The sequence below is a fragment of the Oncorhynchus tshawytscha genome, unplaced genomic scaffold (genome assembly GCF_018296145.1).
Source record: "Oncorhynchus tshawytscha isolate Ot180627B unplaced genomic scaffold, Otsh_v2.0 Un_contig_3454_pilon_pilon, whole genome shotgun sequence".
Lineage (NCBI taxonomy): Eukaryota > Metazoa > Chordata > Actinopteri > Salmoniformes > Salmonidae > Oncorhynchus > Oncorhynchus tshawytscha.
The window spans coordinates 30,126-46,196 of NW_024608040.1; the positions used below are offsets into that span (position 1 = coordinate 30,126).

At 55.5% G+C, this 16,071-nt stretch overlaps 1 protein-coding gene across 1 annotated transcript in view; it reads right to left on the bottom strand.

The window, feature by feature from the left end:
- The window catches only part of LOC121843236 (rho GTPase-activating protein 18-like), a gene marked incomplete at its 5' end in the record, with an annotated part of 28,688 nt that extends 13,212 nt beyond the window's left edge, over positions 1-15,476 (bottom strand). The window contains 3 exons of the mRNA XM_042312806.1: positions 14,033-14,100; positions 15,118-15,266; positions 15,417-15,476. Of these exons, the coding sequence (XP_042168740.1) occupies positions 14,033-14,100; positions 15,118-15,266; positions 15,417-15,476 (277 nt within the window). The remainder of the gene's footprint in view (positions 1-14,032; positions 14,101-15,117; positions 15,267-15,416) is intronic.
- Between the last annotated feature and the right edge of the window lie 595 nt (positions 15,477-16,071).

The window sequence follows — 16,071 nt, forward strand, 5'->3', positions numbered from 1 at the left end:
GACTGGGTATGGGGTGGAGGCTGGTAGATAGACTGGGTATGGGGTGGAGGCTGGTAGATAGACTGGGTATGGGGTGGAGGCTGGTAGATAGACTGGGTATGGGGTGGAGGCTGGTAGATAGACTGGGTATGGGGTGGAGGCTGGTAGATAGACTGGGTATGGGGTGGAGGCTGGTAGATAGACTGGGTGGTAGATAGACTGGGTATGGGGTGGAGGCTGGTAGATAGACTGGGTATGGGGTGGAGGCTGGTAGATAGACTGGGTATGGGGTGGAGGCTGGTAGATAGACTGGGTATGGGGTGGAGGCTGGTAGATAGACTGGGTATGGGGTGGAGGCTGGTAGATAGACTGGGTATGGGGTGGAGGCTGGTAGATAGACTGGGTATGGGGTGGAGGCTGGTAGATAGACTGGGTATGGGGTGGAGGCTGGTAGATAGTCTGTATGGGGTGGAGGCTGGTAGATAGTCTGGGTATGGGGTGGAGGCTGGTAGATAGACTGGGTATGGGGTGGAGGCTGGTAGATAGACTGGGTATGGGGTGGAGGCTGGTAGATAGACTGGGTATGGGGTGGAGGCTGGTAGATAGACTGGGTATGGGGTGGAGGCTGGTAGATAGACTGGGTATGGGGTGGAGGCTGGTAGATAGACTGGGTATGGGGTGGAGGCTGGTAGATAGACTGGGTATGGGGTGGGAGATAGACTGGGTATGGGGTGGAGGCTGGTAGATAGACTGGGTATGGGGTGGAGGCTGGTAGATAGACTGGGTATGGGGTGGAGGCTGGTAGATAGACTGGGTATGGGGCTGGAGATAGACTGGGTATGGGGTGGAGGCTGGTAGATAGACTGGGTATGGGGTGGAGGCTGGTAGATATTCTGGGTATGGGGTGGAGGCTGGTAGATAGACTGGGTATGGGGTGGAGGCTGGTAGATAGACTGGGTATGGGGTGGAGGCTGGTAGATAGACTGGGTATGGGGTGGAGGCTGGTAGATAGACTGGGTATGGGTAGATAGACTGGAGGGGTGAGGCTGGTAGATAGACTGGGTATGGGGTGGAGGCTGGTAGATAGACTGGGTATGGGGTGGAGGCTGGTAGATAGACTGGGTATGGGGTGGAGGCTGGTAGATAGACTGGGTATGGGGTGGAGGCTGGTAGATAGACTGGGTATGGGGTGGGCTGGTAGATAGACTGGGTATGGGGTGGCTGGTAGATAGACTGGGTATGGGGTGGAGGCTGGTAGATAGACTGGGTATGGGGTGGAGGCTGGTAGATAGACTGGGTATGGGGTGGAGGCTGGTAGATAGACTGGGTATGGGGTGGAGGCTGGTAGATAGACTGGGTATGGGGTGGAGGCTGGTAGATAGACTGGGTATGGGGTGGAGGCTGGTAGATAGACTGGGTATGGGGTGGAGGCTGGTAGATAGACTGGGTATGGGGTGGAGGCTGGTAGATAGACTGGGTATGGGGTGGAGGCTGGTAGATAGACTGGGTATGGGGTGGAGGCTGGTAGACTGGGTATGGGGTGGAGGCTGGTAGATAGACTGGGGGTGGAGGCTGGTAGATAGACTGGGTATGGGGTGGAGGCTGGTAGATAGACTGGGTATGGGGTGGAGGCTGGTAGATAGACTGGGTATGGGGTGGAGGCTGGTAGATAGACTGGGTATGGGGTGGAGGCTGGTAGATAGACTGGGTATGGGGTGGAGGCTGGTAGATAGACTGGGTATGGGGTGGAGGCTGGTAGATAGACTGGGTATGGGGTGGAGGCTGGTAGATAGACTGGGTATGGGGAGGCTGGTGATAGACTGGGTATGGGGTGGAGGCTGGTAGATAGACTGGGTATGGGGTGGAGGCTGGTAGATAGACTGGGTATGGGGTGGAGGTATGGGGTGGAGGCTAGATAGACTGGGTATGGGGTGGAGGCTGGTAGATAGACTGGGTATGGGGTGGAGGCTGGTAGATAGACTGGGTATGGGGTGGAGGCTGGTAGATAGACTGGGTATGGGGTGGAGGCTGGTAGATAGACTGGGTATGGGGTGGAGGCTGGTAGATAGACTGGGTATGGGGTGGGGTGGAGGCTGGTGGAGATAGACTGGGTATGGGGTGGAGGCTGGTAGATAGACTGGGTATGGGGTGGAGGCTGGTAGATAGACTGGGTATGGGGTGGAGGCTGGTAGATAGACTGGGTATGGGGTGGAGGCTGGTAGATAGACTGGGTATGGGGTGGAGGCTGGTAGATAGACTGGGTATGGGGTGGAGGCTGGTAGATAGACTGGGTATGGGGTGGAGGCTGGTAGATAGACTGGGTATGGGGTGGAGGCTGGTAGATAGACTGGGTATGGGGTGGAGGCTGGTAGATAGACTGGGTATGGGGTGGAGGCTGGTAGATAGACTGGGTATGGGGTGGAGGCTGGTAGATAGACTGGGTATGGGGTGGAGGCTGGTAGATAGACTGGGTATGGGGTGGAGGCTGGTAGATAGACTGGGTATGGGGTGGAGGCTGGTAGATAGACTGGGTATGGGGTGGAGGCTGGTAGATAGACTGGGTATGGGGTGGAGGCTGGTAGATAGACTGGGTATGGGGTGGAGGCTGGTAGATAGACTGGGTATGGGGTGGAGGCTGGTAGATAGACTGGGTATGGGGTGGAGGCTGGTAGATAGACTGGGTATGGGGTGGAGGCTGGTAGATAGACTGGGTATGGGGTGGAGGCTGGTAGATAGACTGGGTATGGGGTGGAGGCTGGTAGATAGACTGGGTATGGGGTGGAGGCTGGTAGATAGACTGGGTATGGGGTGGAGGCTGGTAGATAGACTGGGTATGGGGTGGAGGCTGGTAGATAGACTGGGTATGGGGTGGAGGCTGGTAGATAGACTGGGTATGGGGTGGAGGCTGGTAGATAGACTGGGTATGGGGTGGAGGCTGGTAGATAGTCTGGGTATGGGGTGGAGGCTGGTAGATAGTCTGGGTATGGGGTGGAGGCTGGTAGATAGACTGGGTATGGGGTGGAGGCTGGTAGATAGACTGGGTATGTAGGGTGGAGGCTGGTAGATAGACTGGGTATGGGGTGGAGGCTGGTAGGACTGGGTATGGGGTGGAGGCTGGTAGATAGACTGGGTATGGGGTGGAGGCTGGTAGATAGACTGGGTATGGGGTGGAGGCTGGTAGATAGACTGGGTATGGGGTGGAGGCTGGTAGATAGACTGGGTATGGGGTGGAGGCTGGTAGATAGACTGGGTATGGGGTGGAGGCTGGTAGATAGACTGGGTATGGGGTGGAGGCTGGTAGATAGACTGGGTATGGGGTGGAGGCTGGTAGATAGACTGGGTATGGGGTGGAGGCTGGTAGATAGACTGGGTATGGGGTGGAGGCTGGTAGATAGACTGGGTATGGGGTGGAGGCTGGTAGATAGACTGGGTATGGGGTGGAGGCTGGTAGATAGTCTGGGTATGGGGTGGAGGCTGGTAGATAGACTGGGTATGGGGTGGAGGCTGGTAGATAGACTGGGTATGGGGTGGAGGCTGGTAGATAGACTGGGTATGGGGTGGAGGCTGGTAGATAGACTGGGTATGGGGTGGAGGCTGGTAGATAGACTGGGTATGGGGTGGAGGCTGGTAGATAGACTGGGTATGGGGTGGAGGCTGGTAGATAGACTGGGTATGGGGTGGAGGCTGGTAGATAGACTGGGTATGGGGTGGAGGCTGGTAGATAGACTGGGTATGGGGTGGAGGCTGGTAGATAGACTGGGTATGGGGTGGAGGCTGGTAGTGAAAGAGCTGGTAGATAGTCTGGGTATGGGGTGGAGGCTGGTAGATAGACTGGGTATGGGGTGGAGGCTGGTAGATAGACTGGGTATGGGGTGGAGGCTGGTAGATAGACTGGGTATGGGGTGGAGGCTGGTAGATAGACTGGGTATGGGGTGGAGGCTGGTAGATAGACTGGGTATGGGGTGGAGGCTGGTAGATAGACTGGGTATGGGGTGGAGGCTGGTAGATAGACTGGGTATGGGGTGGAGGCTGGTAGATAGACTGGGTATGGGGTGGAGGCTGGTAGATAGACTGGGTATGGGGTGGAGGCTGGTAGATAGTCTGGGTATGGGGTGGAGGCTGGTAGATAGACTGGGTATGGGGTGGAGGCTGGTAGATAGACTGGGTATGGGGTGGAGGCTGGTAGATAGACTGGGTATGGGGTGGAGGCTGGTAGATAGACTGGGTATGGGGTGGAGGCTGGTAGATAGACTGGGTATGGGGTGGAGGCTGGTAGATAGACTGGGTATGGGGTGGAGGCTGGTAGATAGACTGGGTATGGGGTGGAGGCTGGTAGATAGACTGGGTATGGGGTGGAGGCTGGTAGATAGACTGGGTATGGGGTGGAGGCTGGTAGATAGACTGGGTATGGGGTGGAGGCTGGTAGATAGACTGGGTATGGGGTGGAGGCTGGTAGATAGACTGGGTATGGGGTGGAGGCTGGTAGATAGACTGGGTATGGGGTGGAGGCTGGTAGATAGACTGGGTATGGGGTGGAGGCTGGTAGATAGACTGGGTATGGGGTGGAGGCTGGTAGATAGACTGGGTATGGGGGGTGGAGGCTGGTAGATAGACTGGGTATGGGGTGGAGGCTGGTAGATAGACTGGGTATGGGGTGGAGGCTGGGATAGACTGGGTATGGGGTGGAGGCTGGTAGATAGACTGGGTATGGGGTGGAGGCTGGTAGATAGACTGGGTATGGGGTGGAGGCTGGTAGATAGACTGGGTATGGGGTGGAGGCTGGTAGATAGACTGGGTATGGGGTGGAGGCTGGTAGATAGACTGGGTATGGGGTGGAGGCTGGTAGATAGACTGGGTATGGGGTGGAGGCTGGTAGATAGACTGGGTATGGGGTGGAGGCTGGTAGATAGACTGGGTATGGGGTGGAGGCTGGTAGATAGACTGGGTATGGGGTGGAGGCTGGTAGATAGACTGGGTATGGGGTGGAGGCTGGTAGATAGACTGGGTATGGGGTGGAGGCTGGTAGATAGACTGGGTATGGGGTGGAGGCTGGTAGATAGACTGGGTATGGGGTGGAGGCTGGTAGATAGACTGGGTATGGGGTGGAGGCTGGTAGATAGACTGGGTATGGGGTGGAGGCTGGTAGATAGACTGGGTATGGGGTGGAGGCTGGTAGATAGACTGGGTATGGGGTGGAGGCTGGTAGATAGACTGGGTATGGGGTGGAGGCTGGTAGATAGACTGGGTATGGGGTGGAGGCTGGTAGATAGACTGGGTATGGGGTGGAGGCTGGTAGATAGACTGGGTATGGGGTGGAGGCTGGTAGATAGACTGGGTATGGGGTGGAGGCTAGACTGGGTATGGGGTGGAGGCTGGTAGATAGACTGGGTATGGGGTGGAGGCTGGTAGATAGTCTGGGTATGGGGTGGATAGGCTGGTAGGGTAGGCTGGGTATGGGGTGGTGGAGGCTGGTAGATAGACTGGGTATGGGGTGGAGGCTGGTAGATAGACTGGGTATGGGGTGGAGGCTGGTAGATAGACTGGGTCATAATGGGGTGGAGGCTGGTAGATAGACTGGGTATGGGGTGGAGGCTGGTAGATAGTCTGGGTATGGGGTGGAGGCTGGTAGATAGACTGGGTATGGGGTGGAGGCTGGTAGATAGACTGGGTATGGGGTGGAGGCTGGTAGATAGACTGGGTATGGGGTGGAGGCTGGTAGATAGACTGGGTATGGGGTGGAGGCTGGTAGATAGTCTGGGTATGGGGTGGAGGCTGGTAGATAGACTGGGTATGGGGTGGAGGCTGGTAGATAAACTGGGTATGGGGTGGAGGCTGGTAGATAGACTGGGTATGGGGTGGAGGCTGGTAGATAGACTGGGTATGGGGTGGAGGCTGGTAGATAGACTGGGTATGGGGTGGAGGCTGGTAGATAGACTGGGTATGGGGTGGAGGCTGGTAGATAGACTGGGTATGGGGTGGAGGCTGGTAGATAGACTGGGTATGGGGTGGAGGCTGGTAGATAGTCTGGGTATGGGGTGGAGGCTGGTAGATAGACTGGGTATGGGGTGGAGGCTGGTAGATAGACTGGGTATGGGGTGGAGGCTGGTAGATGGGCTGGGTATGGGGTGGAGGCTGGTAGACTGGGCAAATGGGGTGGAGGCTGGTAGATAGACTGGGTATGGGGTGGAGGCTGGTAGATAGACTGGGTATGGGGTGGAGGCTGGTAGATAGACTGGGTATGGGGTGGAGGCTGGTAGATAGACTGGGTATGGGGTGGAGGCTGGTAGATAGTCTGGGTATGGGGTGGAGGCTGGTAGATAGACTGGGTATGGGGCTGGAGGCTGGTATGGGGTGGAGGCTGGGTACTGGGGGGTGGAGGCTGGTAGATAGACTGGGTATGGGGTGGAGGCTGGTAGATAGACTGGGTATGGGGTGGAGGCTGGTAGATAGACTGGGTATGGGGTGGAGGCTGGTAGATAGACTGGGTATGGGGTGGAGGCTGGTAGATAGACTGGGTATGGGGTGGAGGCTGGTAGATAGACTGGGTATGGGGTGGAGGCTGGTAGATAGACTGGGTATGGGGTGGAGGCTGGTAGATAGACTGGGTATGGGGTGGAGGCTGGTAGATAGTCTGGGTATGGGGTGGAGGCTGGTAGATAGTCTGGGTATGGGGTGGAGGCTGGTAGATAGACTGGGTATGGGGTGGAGGCTGGTAGATAGACTGGGTATGGGGTGGAGGCTGGTAGATAGTCTGGGTATGGGGTGGAGGCTGGTAGAGATATGGGGTGGAGGCTGGGTACTGGGTATGGGGTGGAGGCTGGTAGATAGACTGGGTATGGGGTGGAGGCTGGTAGATAGACTGGGTATGGGGTGGAGGCTGGTAGATAGACTGGGTATGGGGTGGAGGCTGTAAATAGATAGACTGGGTATGGGGTGGAGGCTGGTAGATAGACTGGGTATGGGGTGGAGGCTGGTAGATAGTCTGGGTATGGGGTGGAGGCTGGTAGATAGACTGGGTATGGGGTGGAGGCTGGTAGATAGACTGGGTATGGGGTGGAGGCTGGTAGATAGACTGGGTATGGGGTGGAGGCTGGTAGATAGACTGGGTATGGGGCTGGAGGCTGGTATAGGGTGTAGAGCTGATAGACTGGGTATGGGGTGGAGGCTGGTAGATAGACTGGGTATGGGGTGGAGGCTGGTAGATAGACTGGGTATGGGGTGGAGGCTGGTAGATAGACTGGGTATGGGGTGGAGGCTGGTAGATAGACTGGGTATGGGGTGGAGGCTGGTAGATAGACTGGGTATGGGGTGGAGGCTGGTAGATAGTCTGGGTATGGGGGTGGAGGCTGGTAGATAGACTGGGTATGGGGTGGAGGCTGGTAGATAGACTGGGTATGGGGTGGAGGCTGGTAGATAGACTGGGTATGGGGTGGAGGCTGGTAGATAGACTGGGTATGGGGTGGAGGCTGGTAGATAGACTGGGTATGGGGTGGAGGCTGGTAGATAGACTGGGTATGGGGTGGAGGCTGGTAGATAGACTGGGTATGGGGTGGAGGCTGGTAGATAGACTGGGTATGGGGTGGAGGCTGGTAGACTGGGTATGGGGTGGAGGCTGGTAGATAGTCTGGGTATGGGGTGGAGGCTGGTAGATAGACTGGGTATGGGGGTGGAGGCTGGTAGATAGACTGGGTATGGGGTGGAGGCTGGTAGATAGACTGGGTATGGGGTGGAGGCTGGTAGATAGACTGGGTATGGGGTGGAGGCTGGTAGATAGTCTGGGTATGGGGTGGAGGCTGGTAGATAGACTGGGTATGGGGTGGAGGCTGGTAGATAGACTGGGTATGGGGTGGAGGCTGGTAGATAGACTGGGTATGGGGTGGAGGCTGGTAGATAGACTGGGTATGGGGTGGAGGCTGGTAGATAGTCTGGGTATGGGGTAGAGGCTGGTAGATAGTCTGGGTATGGGGTGGAGGCTGGTAGATAGACTGGGTATGGGGTGGAGGCTGGTAGATAGACTGGGTATGGGGTGGAGGCTACAGATAGACTGGGTATGGGGTGGAGGCTGGTGGATAGACTGGGTATGGGGTGGAGGCTGGTGGATAGTCTGGGTATGGGGTGGAGGCTGGTAGATAGCCTGGGTATGGGGTGGAGGCTGGTAGATAGACTGGGTATGGGGTGGAGGCTGGTGGATAGACTGGGTATGGGGTGGAGGCTGGTGGATAGACTGGGTATGGGGTGGAGGCTGGTGGTAGCCTGGGTATGGGGTAGAGGCTGGGTATGGGGTGGAGGCTGGTAGGTAGCCTGGGTATGGGGTGGAGGCTGGTAGATAGACTGGGTATGGGGTGGAGGCTGGTAGATAGACTGGGTATGGGGTGGAGGCTGGTAGATAGACTGGGTATGGGGTGGAGGCTGGTGGATAGACTGGGTATGGGGTGGAGGCTGGTAGATAGACTGGGTATGGGGTGGAGGCTGGTGGATAGACTGGGTATGGGGTGGAGACTGGTGGATAGACTGGGTATGGGGTGGAGGCTGGTGGATAGACTGGGTATGGGGTGGAGGCTGGTGGATAGACTGGGTATGGGGTGGAGGCTGGTAGGTAGCCTGGGTATGGGGGTGGAGGCTGGTAGATAGACTGGGTATGGGGTGGAGGCTGGTAGATAGACTGGGTATGGGGTGGAGGATGGTAGGTAGACTGGGTATGGGTGGAGGCTGGTAGATAGACTGGGTATGGGGTGGAGGCTGGTAGATAGACTGGGTATGGGGTGGAGGCTGGAGATAGACTGGGTATGGGGTGGAGGCTGGTAGGATAGCCTGGGTATGGGGTGGAGGCTGGTAGATAGACTGGGTATGGGGGGTGGAGGCTGGTAGATAGACTGGGTATGGGGTGGAGGCTGGTAGATAGACTGGGTATGGGGTGGAGGCTGGTAGATAGACTGGGTATGGGGTGGAGGCTGGTAGATAGACTGGGTATGGGGTGGAGGCTGGTAGATAGACTGGGTATGGGGTGAGGCTGGTAGATAGTCTGGGTATGGGGTAGAGGCTGGTAGATAGACTGGGTATGGGGTGGAGGCTGGTAGATAGACTGGGTATGGGGTGGAGGCTGGTAGATAGACTGGGTATGGGGTGGAGGCTGGTAGATAGTCTGGTAAGGGGGTGGAGGCTGGTAGATAGTCTGGGTATGGGGTGGAGGCTGGTAGATAGACTGGGTATGGGGTGGAGGCTGGTAGATAGACTGGGTATGGGGTGGAGGCTGGTAGATAGACTGGGTATGGGGTGGAGGCTGGTAGATAGACTGGGTATGGGGGTGGAGGCTGGTAGATAGTCTGGGTATGGGTTGGGGTAGAGGCTGGTAGATAGTCTGGGTATGGGGTGGAGGCTGGTAGATAGACTGGGTATGGGGTGGAGGCTGGTAGATAGACTGGGTATGGGGTGGAGGCTGGTAGATAGACTGGGTATGGGGTGGAGGCTGGTAGATAGACTGGGTATGGGGTGGAGGCTGGTGGATAGACTGGGTATGGGGTGGAGGCTGGTAGATAGACTGGGTATGGGGTGGAAGCTGGTGGATAGACTGGGTATGGGGTGGAGGCTGGTGGATAGACTGGGTATGGGGTGGAGGCTGGTAGATAGCCTGGGTATGGGGTGGAGGCTGGTAGATAGACTGGGTATGGGGTGGAGGCTGGTAGATAGACTGGGTATGGGGTGGAGGCTGGTGGATAGACTGGGTATGGGGTGGAGGCTGGTGGATAGTCTGGGTATGGGGTGGAGGCTGGTAGATAGACTGGGTATGGGGGTGGAGGCTGGTAGATAGACTGGGTATGGGGTGGAGGCTGGTAGATAGACTGGGTATGGGGTGGAGGCTGGTAGATAGACTGGGTATGGGGTGGAGGCTGGTGGATAGACTGGGTATGGGGTGGAGGCTGGTAGATAGACTGGGTATGGGGTGGAGGCTGGTAGATAGACTGGGTATGGGGTGGAGACTGGTGGATAGACTGGGTATGGGGCTGGAGGCTGGTGGGGTGGAGGCTGGGTAGTCTGGGGTGGAGGCTGGTAGATAGACTGGGTATGGGGTGGAGGCTGGTAGATAGCCTGGGTATGGGGTGGAGGCTGGTAGATAGACTGGGTATGGGATGGAGGCTGGTAGATAGACTGGTATGGGGTGGAGGATGGTAGGTAGACTGGGTATGGGGTGGAGGCTGGTAGATAGACTGGGTATGGGGTGGAGGCTGGTAGATAGACTGGGTATGGGGTGGAGGCTGGTAGATAGACTGGGTATGGGGTGGAGGCTGGTAGATAGACTGGGTATGGGTGGAGGCTGGTAGATAGACTGGGTATGGGGTGGAGGCTGGTGGATAGACTGGGTATGGGGTGGACTGGTGGATAGACTGGGTATGGGGTGGAGGCTGGTGGATAGACTGGGTATGGGGTGGAGGCTGGTGGATAGACTGGGTATGGGGTGGAGGCTGGTAGGTAGCCTGGGTATGGGGTGGGCTGGTGGAGGCTGGGGGTGGAGAGCTGGTGGATAGACTGGGTATGGGGTGGAGGCTGGTAGATAGACTGGGTATGGGGTGGAGGCTGGTAGGTAGACTGGGTATGGGGTGGAGGCTGGTAGATAGACTGGGTATGGGGTGGAGGCTGGTAGATAGACTGGGTATGGGGTGGAGGCTGGTAGATAGTCTGGGTATGGGGTGGAGGCTGGTAGATAGACTGGGTATGGGGTGGAGGCTGGTGGATAGACTGGGTATGGGGTGGAGGCTGGTGGATAGACTGGGTATGGGGTGGAGGCTGGTGGATAGACTGGGTATGGGGTGGAGGCTGGTGGATAGACTGGGTATGGGGTGGAGGCTGGTAGGTAGACCTGGGTATGGGGGTGGAGGCTGGTAGATAGACTGGGTATGGGGGTGAGGCTGGTAGATAGACTGGGTATGGGGTGGAGGATGGTAGATAGACTGGGTATGGGGTGGAGGCTGGTAGATAGACTGGGTATGGGGTGGAGGCTGGTGGATAGACTGGGTATGGGGTGGAGGCTGGTAGATAGACTGGGTATGGGGTGGAGGCTGGTAGATAGTCTGGGTATGGGGTGGAGGCTGGTGGTAGACTGGGTATGGGGTGGAGGCTGGTAGATAGACTGGGTATGGGGTGGAGGCTGGTAGATAGACTGGGTATGGGGTGGAGGCTGGTAGATAGACTGGGTATGGGGTGGAGGCTGGTAGATAGACTGGGTATGGGGTGGAGGCTGGTAGATAGACTGGGTATGGGGTGGAGGCTGGTAGATAGTCTGGGTATGGGGTGGAGGCTGGTAGATAGACTGGGTATGGGGTGGAGGCTGGTAGATAGACTGGGTATGGGGTGGAGGCTGGTAGATAGACTGGGTATGGAGGTGGAGGCAGGTAGATAGACTGGGTATGGGGTGGAGGCTGGTAGATAGTCTGGGTATAGGGGGCTGGTAGAGGCTGGTGGAAGATAGTCTGGGTATGGGGTGGAGGCTGGTAGATAGTCTGGGTATGGGGTGGAGGCTGGTAGATAGACTGGGTATGGGGTGGAGGCTGGTAGATAGACTGGGTATGGGGTGGAGGCTGGTAGATAGACTGGGTATGGGGTGGAGGCTGGTAGATAGTCTGGGTATGGGGGGTGGAGGCTGGTAGATAGACTGGGTATGGGGTGGAGGCTGGTAGATAGACTGGGTATGGGGTGGAGGCTGGTAGATAGACTGGGTATGGGGTGGAGGCTGGTAGATAGACTGGGTATGGGGTGGAGGCTGGTAGATAGACTGGGTATGGGGTGGAGGCTGGTAGATAGACTGGGTATGGGGTGGAGGCTGGTAGATAGACTGGGTATGGGGTGGAGGCTGGTAGATAGACTGGGTATGGGGTGGAGGCTGGTAGATAGACTGGGTATGGGGGTGGAGGCTGGTAGATAGACTGGGTATGGGGTGGAGGCTGGTAGATAGACTGGGTATGGGGTGGAGGCTGGTAGATAGACTGGGTATGAGGTGGAGGCTGGTAGATAGACTGGGTATGGGGTGGAGGCTGGTAGATAGACTGGGTATGGGGTGGAGGCTGGTAGATAGACTGGGTATGGGGGTGGAGGCTGGTAGATAGTCTGGGTATGGGGTGGAGGCTGGTAGATAGACTGGGTATGGGGTGGAGGCTGGTAGATAGACTGGGTATGGGGTGGAGGCTGGTAGATAGACTGGGTATGGGGTGGAGGCTGGTAGATAGACTGGGTATGGGGTGGAGGCTGGTAGATAGACTGGGTATGGGGTGGAGGCTGGTAGATAGACTGGGTATGGGGGTGGAGGCTGGTAGATAGACTGGGTATGGGGTGGAGGCTGGTAGATAGTCTGGGCGGGGGGGTGGAGATAGCTGGTAGAGCTGGTAGATAGTCTGGGTATGGGGTGGAGGCTGGTAGATAGACTGGGTATGGGGTGGAGGCTGGTAGATAGACTGGGTATGGGGTGGAGGCTGGTAGATAGACTGGGTATGGGGTGGAGGCTGGTAGATAGTCTGGGTATGGGGTGGAGGCTGGTAGATAGACTGGGTATGGGGTGGAGGCTGGTAGATAGACTGGGTATGGGGTGGAGGCTGGTAGATAGACTGGGTATGGGGTGGAGGCTGGTAGATAGACTGGGTATGGGGTGGAGGCTGGTAGATAGACTGGGTATGGGGTGGAGGCTGGTAGATAGACTGGGTATGGGGTGGAGGCTGGTAGATAGACTGGGTATGGGGTGGAGGCTGGTAGATAGACTGGGTATGGGGTGGAGGCTGGTAGATAGACTGGGTATGGGGTGGAGGCTGGTAGATAGACTGGGTATGGGGTGGAGGCTGGTAGATAGTCTGGGTATGGGGTGGAGGCTGGTAGATAGACTGGGTATGGGGTGGAGGCTGGTAGATAGACTGGGTATGGGGGGTGGAGATAGCTGGGTATGGGTGGAGGCTGGTAGATAGACTGGGTATGGGGTGGAGGCTGGTAGATAGACTGGGTATGGGGTGGAGGCTGGTAGATAGACTGGGTATGGGGTGGAGGCTGGTAGATAGACTGGGTATGGGGTGGAGGCTGGTAGATAGACTGGGTATGGGGTGGAGGCTGGTAGATAGACTGGGTATGGGGTGGAGGCTGGTAGATAGACTGGGTATGGGGTGGAGGCTGGTAGATAGACTGGGTATGGGGTGGAGGCTGGTAGATAGACTGGGTATGGGGTGGAGGCTGGTAGATAGTCTGGGTATGGGGTGGAGGCTGGTAGAGTCTGGTAGACTGTGATACTGGGTATGGGGTGGAGGCTGGTAGATAGACTGGGTATGGGGTGGAGGCTGGTAGATAGACTGGGTATGGGGTGGAGGCTGGTAGATAGTCTGGGTATGGGGTAGAGGCTGGTAGATAGACTGGGTATGGGGTGGAGGCTGGTAGATAGACTGGGTATGGGGTGGAGGCTGGTAGATAGTCTGGGTATGGGGGTGGAGGCTGGTAGATATTCTGGGTATGGGGTGGAGGCTGGTAGATAGACTGGGTATGGGGTGGAGGCTGGTAGATAGACTGGGTATGGGGTGGAGGCTGGTAGATAGACTGGGTATGGGGTGGAGGCTGGTAGATAGACTGGGTATGGGGTGGAGGCTGGTAGATAGACTGGGTATGGGGTGGAGGCTGGTAGATAGACTGGGTATGGGGTGGAGGCTGGTAGATAGACTGGGTATGGGGGGGGGTGGAGGCTGGTAGATAGTCTGGGTATGGGGTGGAGGCTGGTAGATAGACTGGATATGGGGTGGAGGCTGGTAGATAGACTGGGTATGGGGTGGAGGCTGGTAGATAGACTGGGTATGGGGTGGAGGCTGGTAGATAGACTGGGTATGGGGTGGAGGCTGGTAGATAGTCTGGGTATGGGGTGGAGGCTGGTAGATAGACTGGGTATAGGGTGGAGGCTGGTAGATAGACTGGGTATGGGGGTGGAGGCTGGTGGATAGACTGGGTATGGGGTGGAGGCTGGTAGATAGACTGGGTATGGGGTGGAGGCTGGTAGATAGACTGGGTATGGGGTGGAGGCTTGTGTTGTGGTACCTACCAATATTTCCTCCCACTTCATACATGGCACAGTCCAGGTATGATCCCAAATCATTCACCAAACTGTTCCTGTGATAAAGAACAGGCAGACTTGTTATTCATTCAATGTATTCGGTCAACTTCAGCATTCTCAATTTCTGCTCAGTGAAATGCCAACGTAGCATTTCTGAAGCAAGGTTTTCTATGCAGTGGGTTTACTGTGTGCTTAGAGATCACCACTAGGACAGTGAATCAGTGGTTTTACTGTGTGCTTAGAGGTCACCACTATGACAGTGAATCAGTGGTTTTACTGTATGCTTAGAGGTCACCACTAGGACAGGGATTCAGTGGTTTTACTGTATGTAGAGATCACCACTAGGACAGTGAATCAGTGGTTTTACTGTATGCTTAGAGGTCACCACTAGGACAGGGATTCAGTGGTTTTACTGTGTGCTTAGAGATCACCACTAGGACAGTGAATCAGTGGTTTTACTGTGTGCTTAGAGGTCACCACTAGGACAGGGATTCAGTGGTTTTACTGTGTGCTTAGAGATCACCACTAGGACAGAGTTTTCCCTGATCAGCTGGGTGGTTTTGTTTGTGATGGCACCCGGCTTCTGGTGTTTGGTGGAATGGTGGAATATGGAAAATACAGCAATGATCTCTGGGCTGGCGTGGTTACATGCGGTCTGCGGTTGTGAGGCCGGTTGGCGTACTGCCATATTCTCTAAAACAATGTTCGAGGCTCCTTGTGGTAGAAAATAATGTCTAATTTTATGTTATTTATGTTATTTTCTCTACCACAAGGAGCCTCGAACATTGTTTTAGAGAATATGGCAGTACGTCCAACCGGCCTCACAACCGCAGACCGCATGTAACCACGCCAGCCCAGAGATCATTGCTGTATTTTCCATATTCCACCATTCCACCAAACACCAGAAGCCGGTGCCATCACAAACAAAAACCATATGCAGCACATCCAGGGGGAATATCACCACGAACCTCAGGGATAAACCATTGGTTTGTTGCTGTGTTGTAGACATGCAACTCATCCACAATTCCTTCATTTCCTAAAAGCATTGATTCATTGATTGTAGTGTACTGTACCTCTTGAGCAGGCCCTTGGTGTTGTCAGAGCTGTGGAGGTGCCTGTGGAACTGAGCCAGTAGGTCTGATGCTCTAGAGTTTATGTTGACCTTGACCTCCATGGTGCTGCTCATCAGTTCTCCCACCTGGATCTTTACTGTACGACATGGCTGGTGGGGGGTAGGGGGTGGGGAGGAACGGGGGAGGAGAGAGAAATAGATGCCATCAAAATAGATGCTAAATTAGAGCCAGTGAGAAAAACAAGTCTGAGTGTAAGTGCAAGTTACAAAAGTATTAGTAGTTTCTAGAAAAACAGCTACCTCGGAGGAGTTCTTGTCAGGTTTATCCTTGCGGTCCTGGTGAATTTTCCTCAGCAGGTTCTTGATAAGCGATCGTAGAACTGGTACCTTCGGTTACTGTTCTCATTCAGCTTACGCACCTGGCTCATCAGGAAGTTGGGATCTGCCATGGAGGAAGATATTTCATTCATCCACTTGCCATTACAATGATCTTGTTGTCAACCTTTACATGAAGTACATCTAGCTTTTGATTTAACCTTGCATACACACTATAGTTTGTCTGATAGGTAACGGTAAGAGAAAAGCTGTGCAAGGGCGTAAGTGTTGGTAGTAGGTGGTAGGAAGTGTCCCCCACCATAGCTGCGAGGAAGATGTTTGAGCGAGAGGAGAGCTGACCTCGCGTGGGTGTTAGTTTCTCTCCCTTCCCATCCGTTGAAGCTATGTGACTCTCACTCAGTATCGATCTGACAACTCACCATACACACAAGGTCCCGTTGCTGTCCCAGCAATGACTGCCTCTAAAAAGCATATCTTAACTGTTAGGACCACACAAACAGGACAAGCTACACTAAAATTCAAATGATTTTAAACTCAAAATAGACAGGTTGATTAAAGAAAGGGTAATAAATGTTCCAACCACCAGCTGCAAATTTGGAATAATACATGTTTCTCTTTT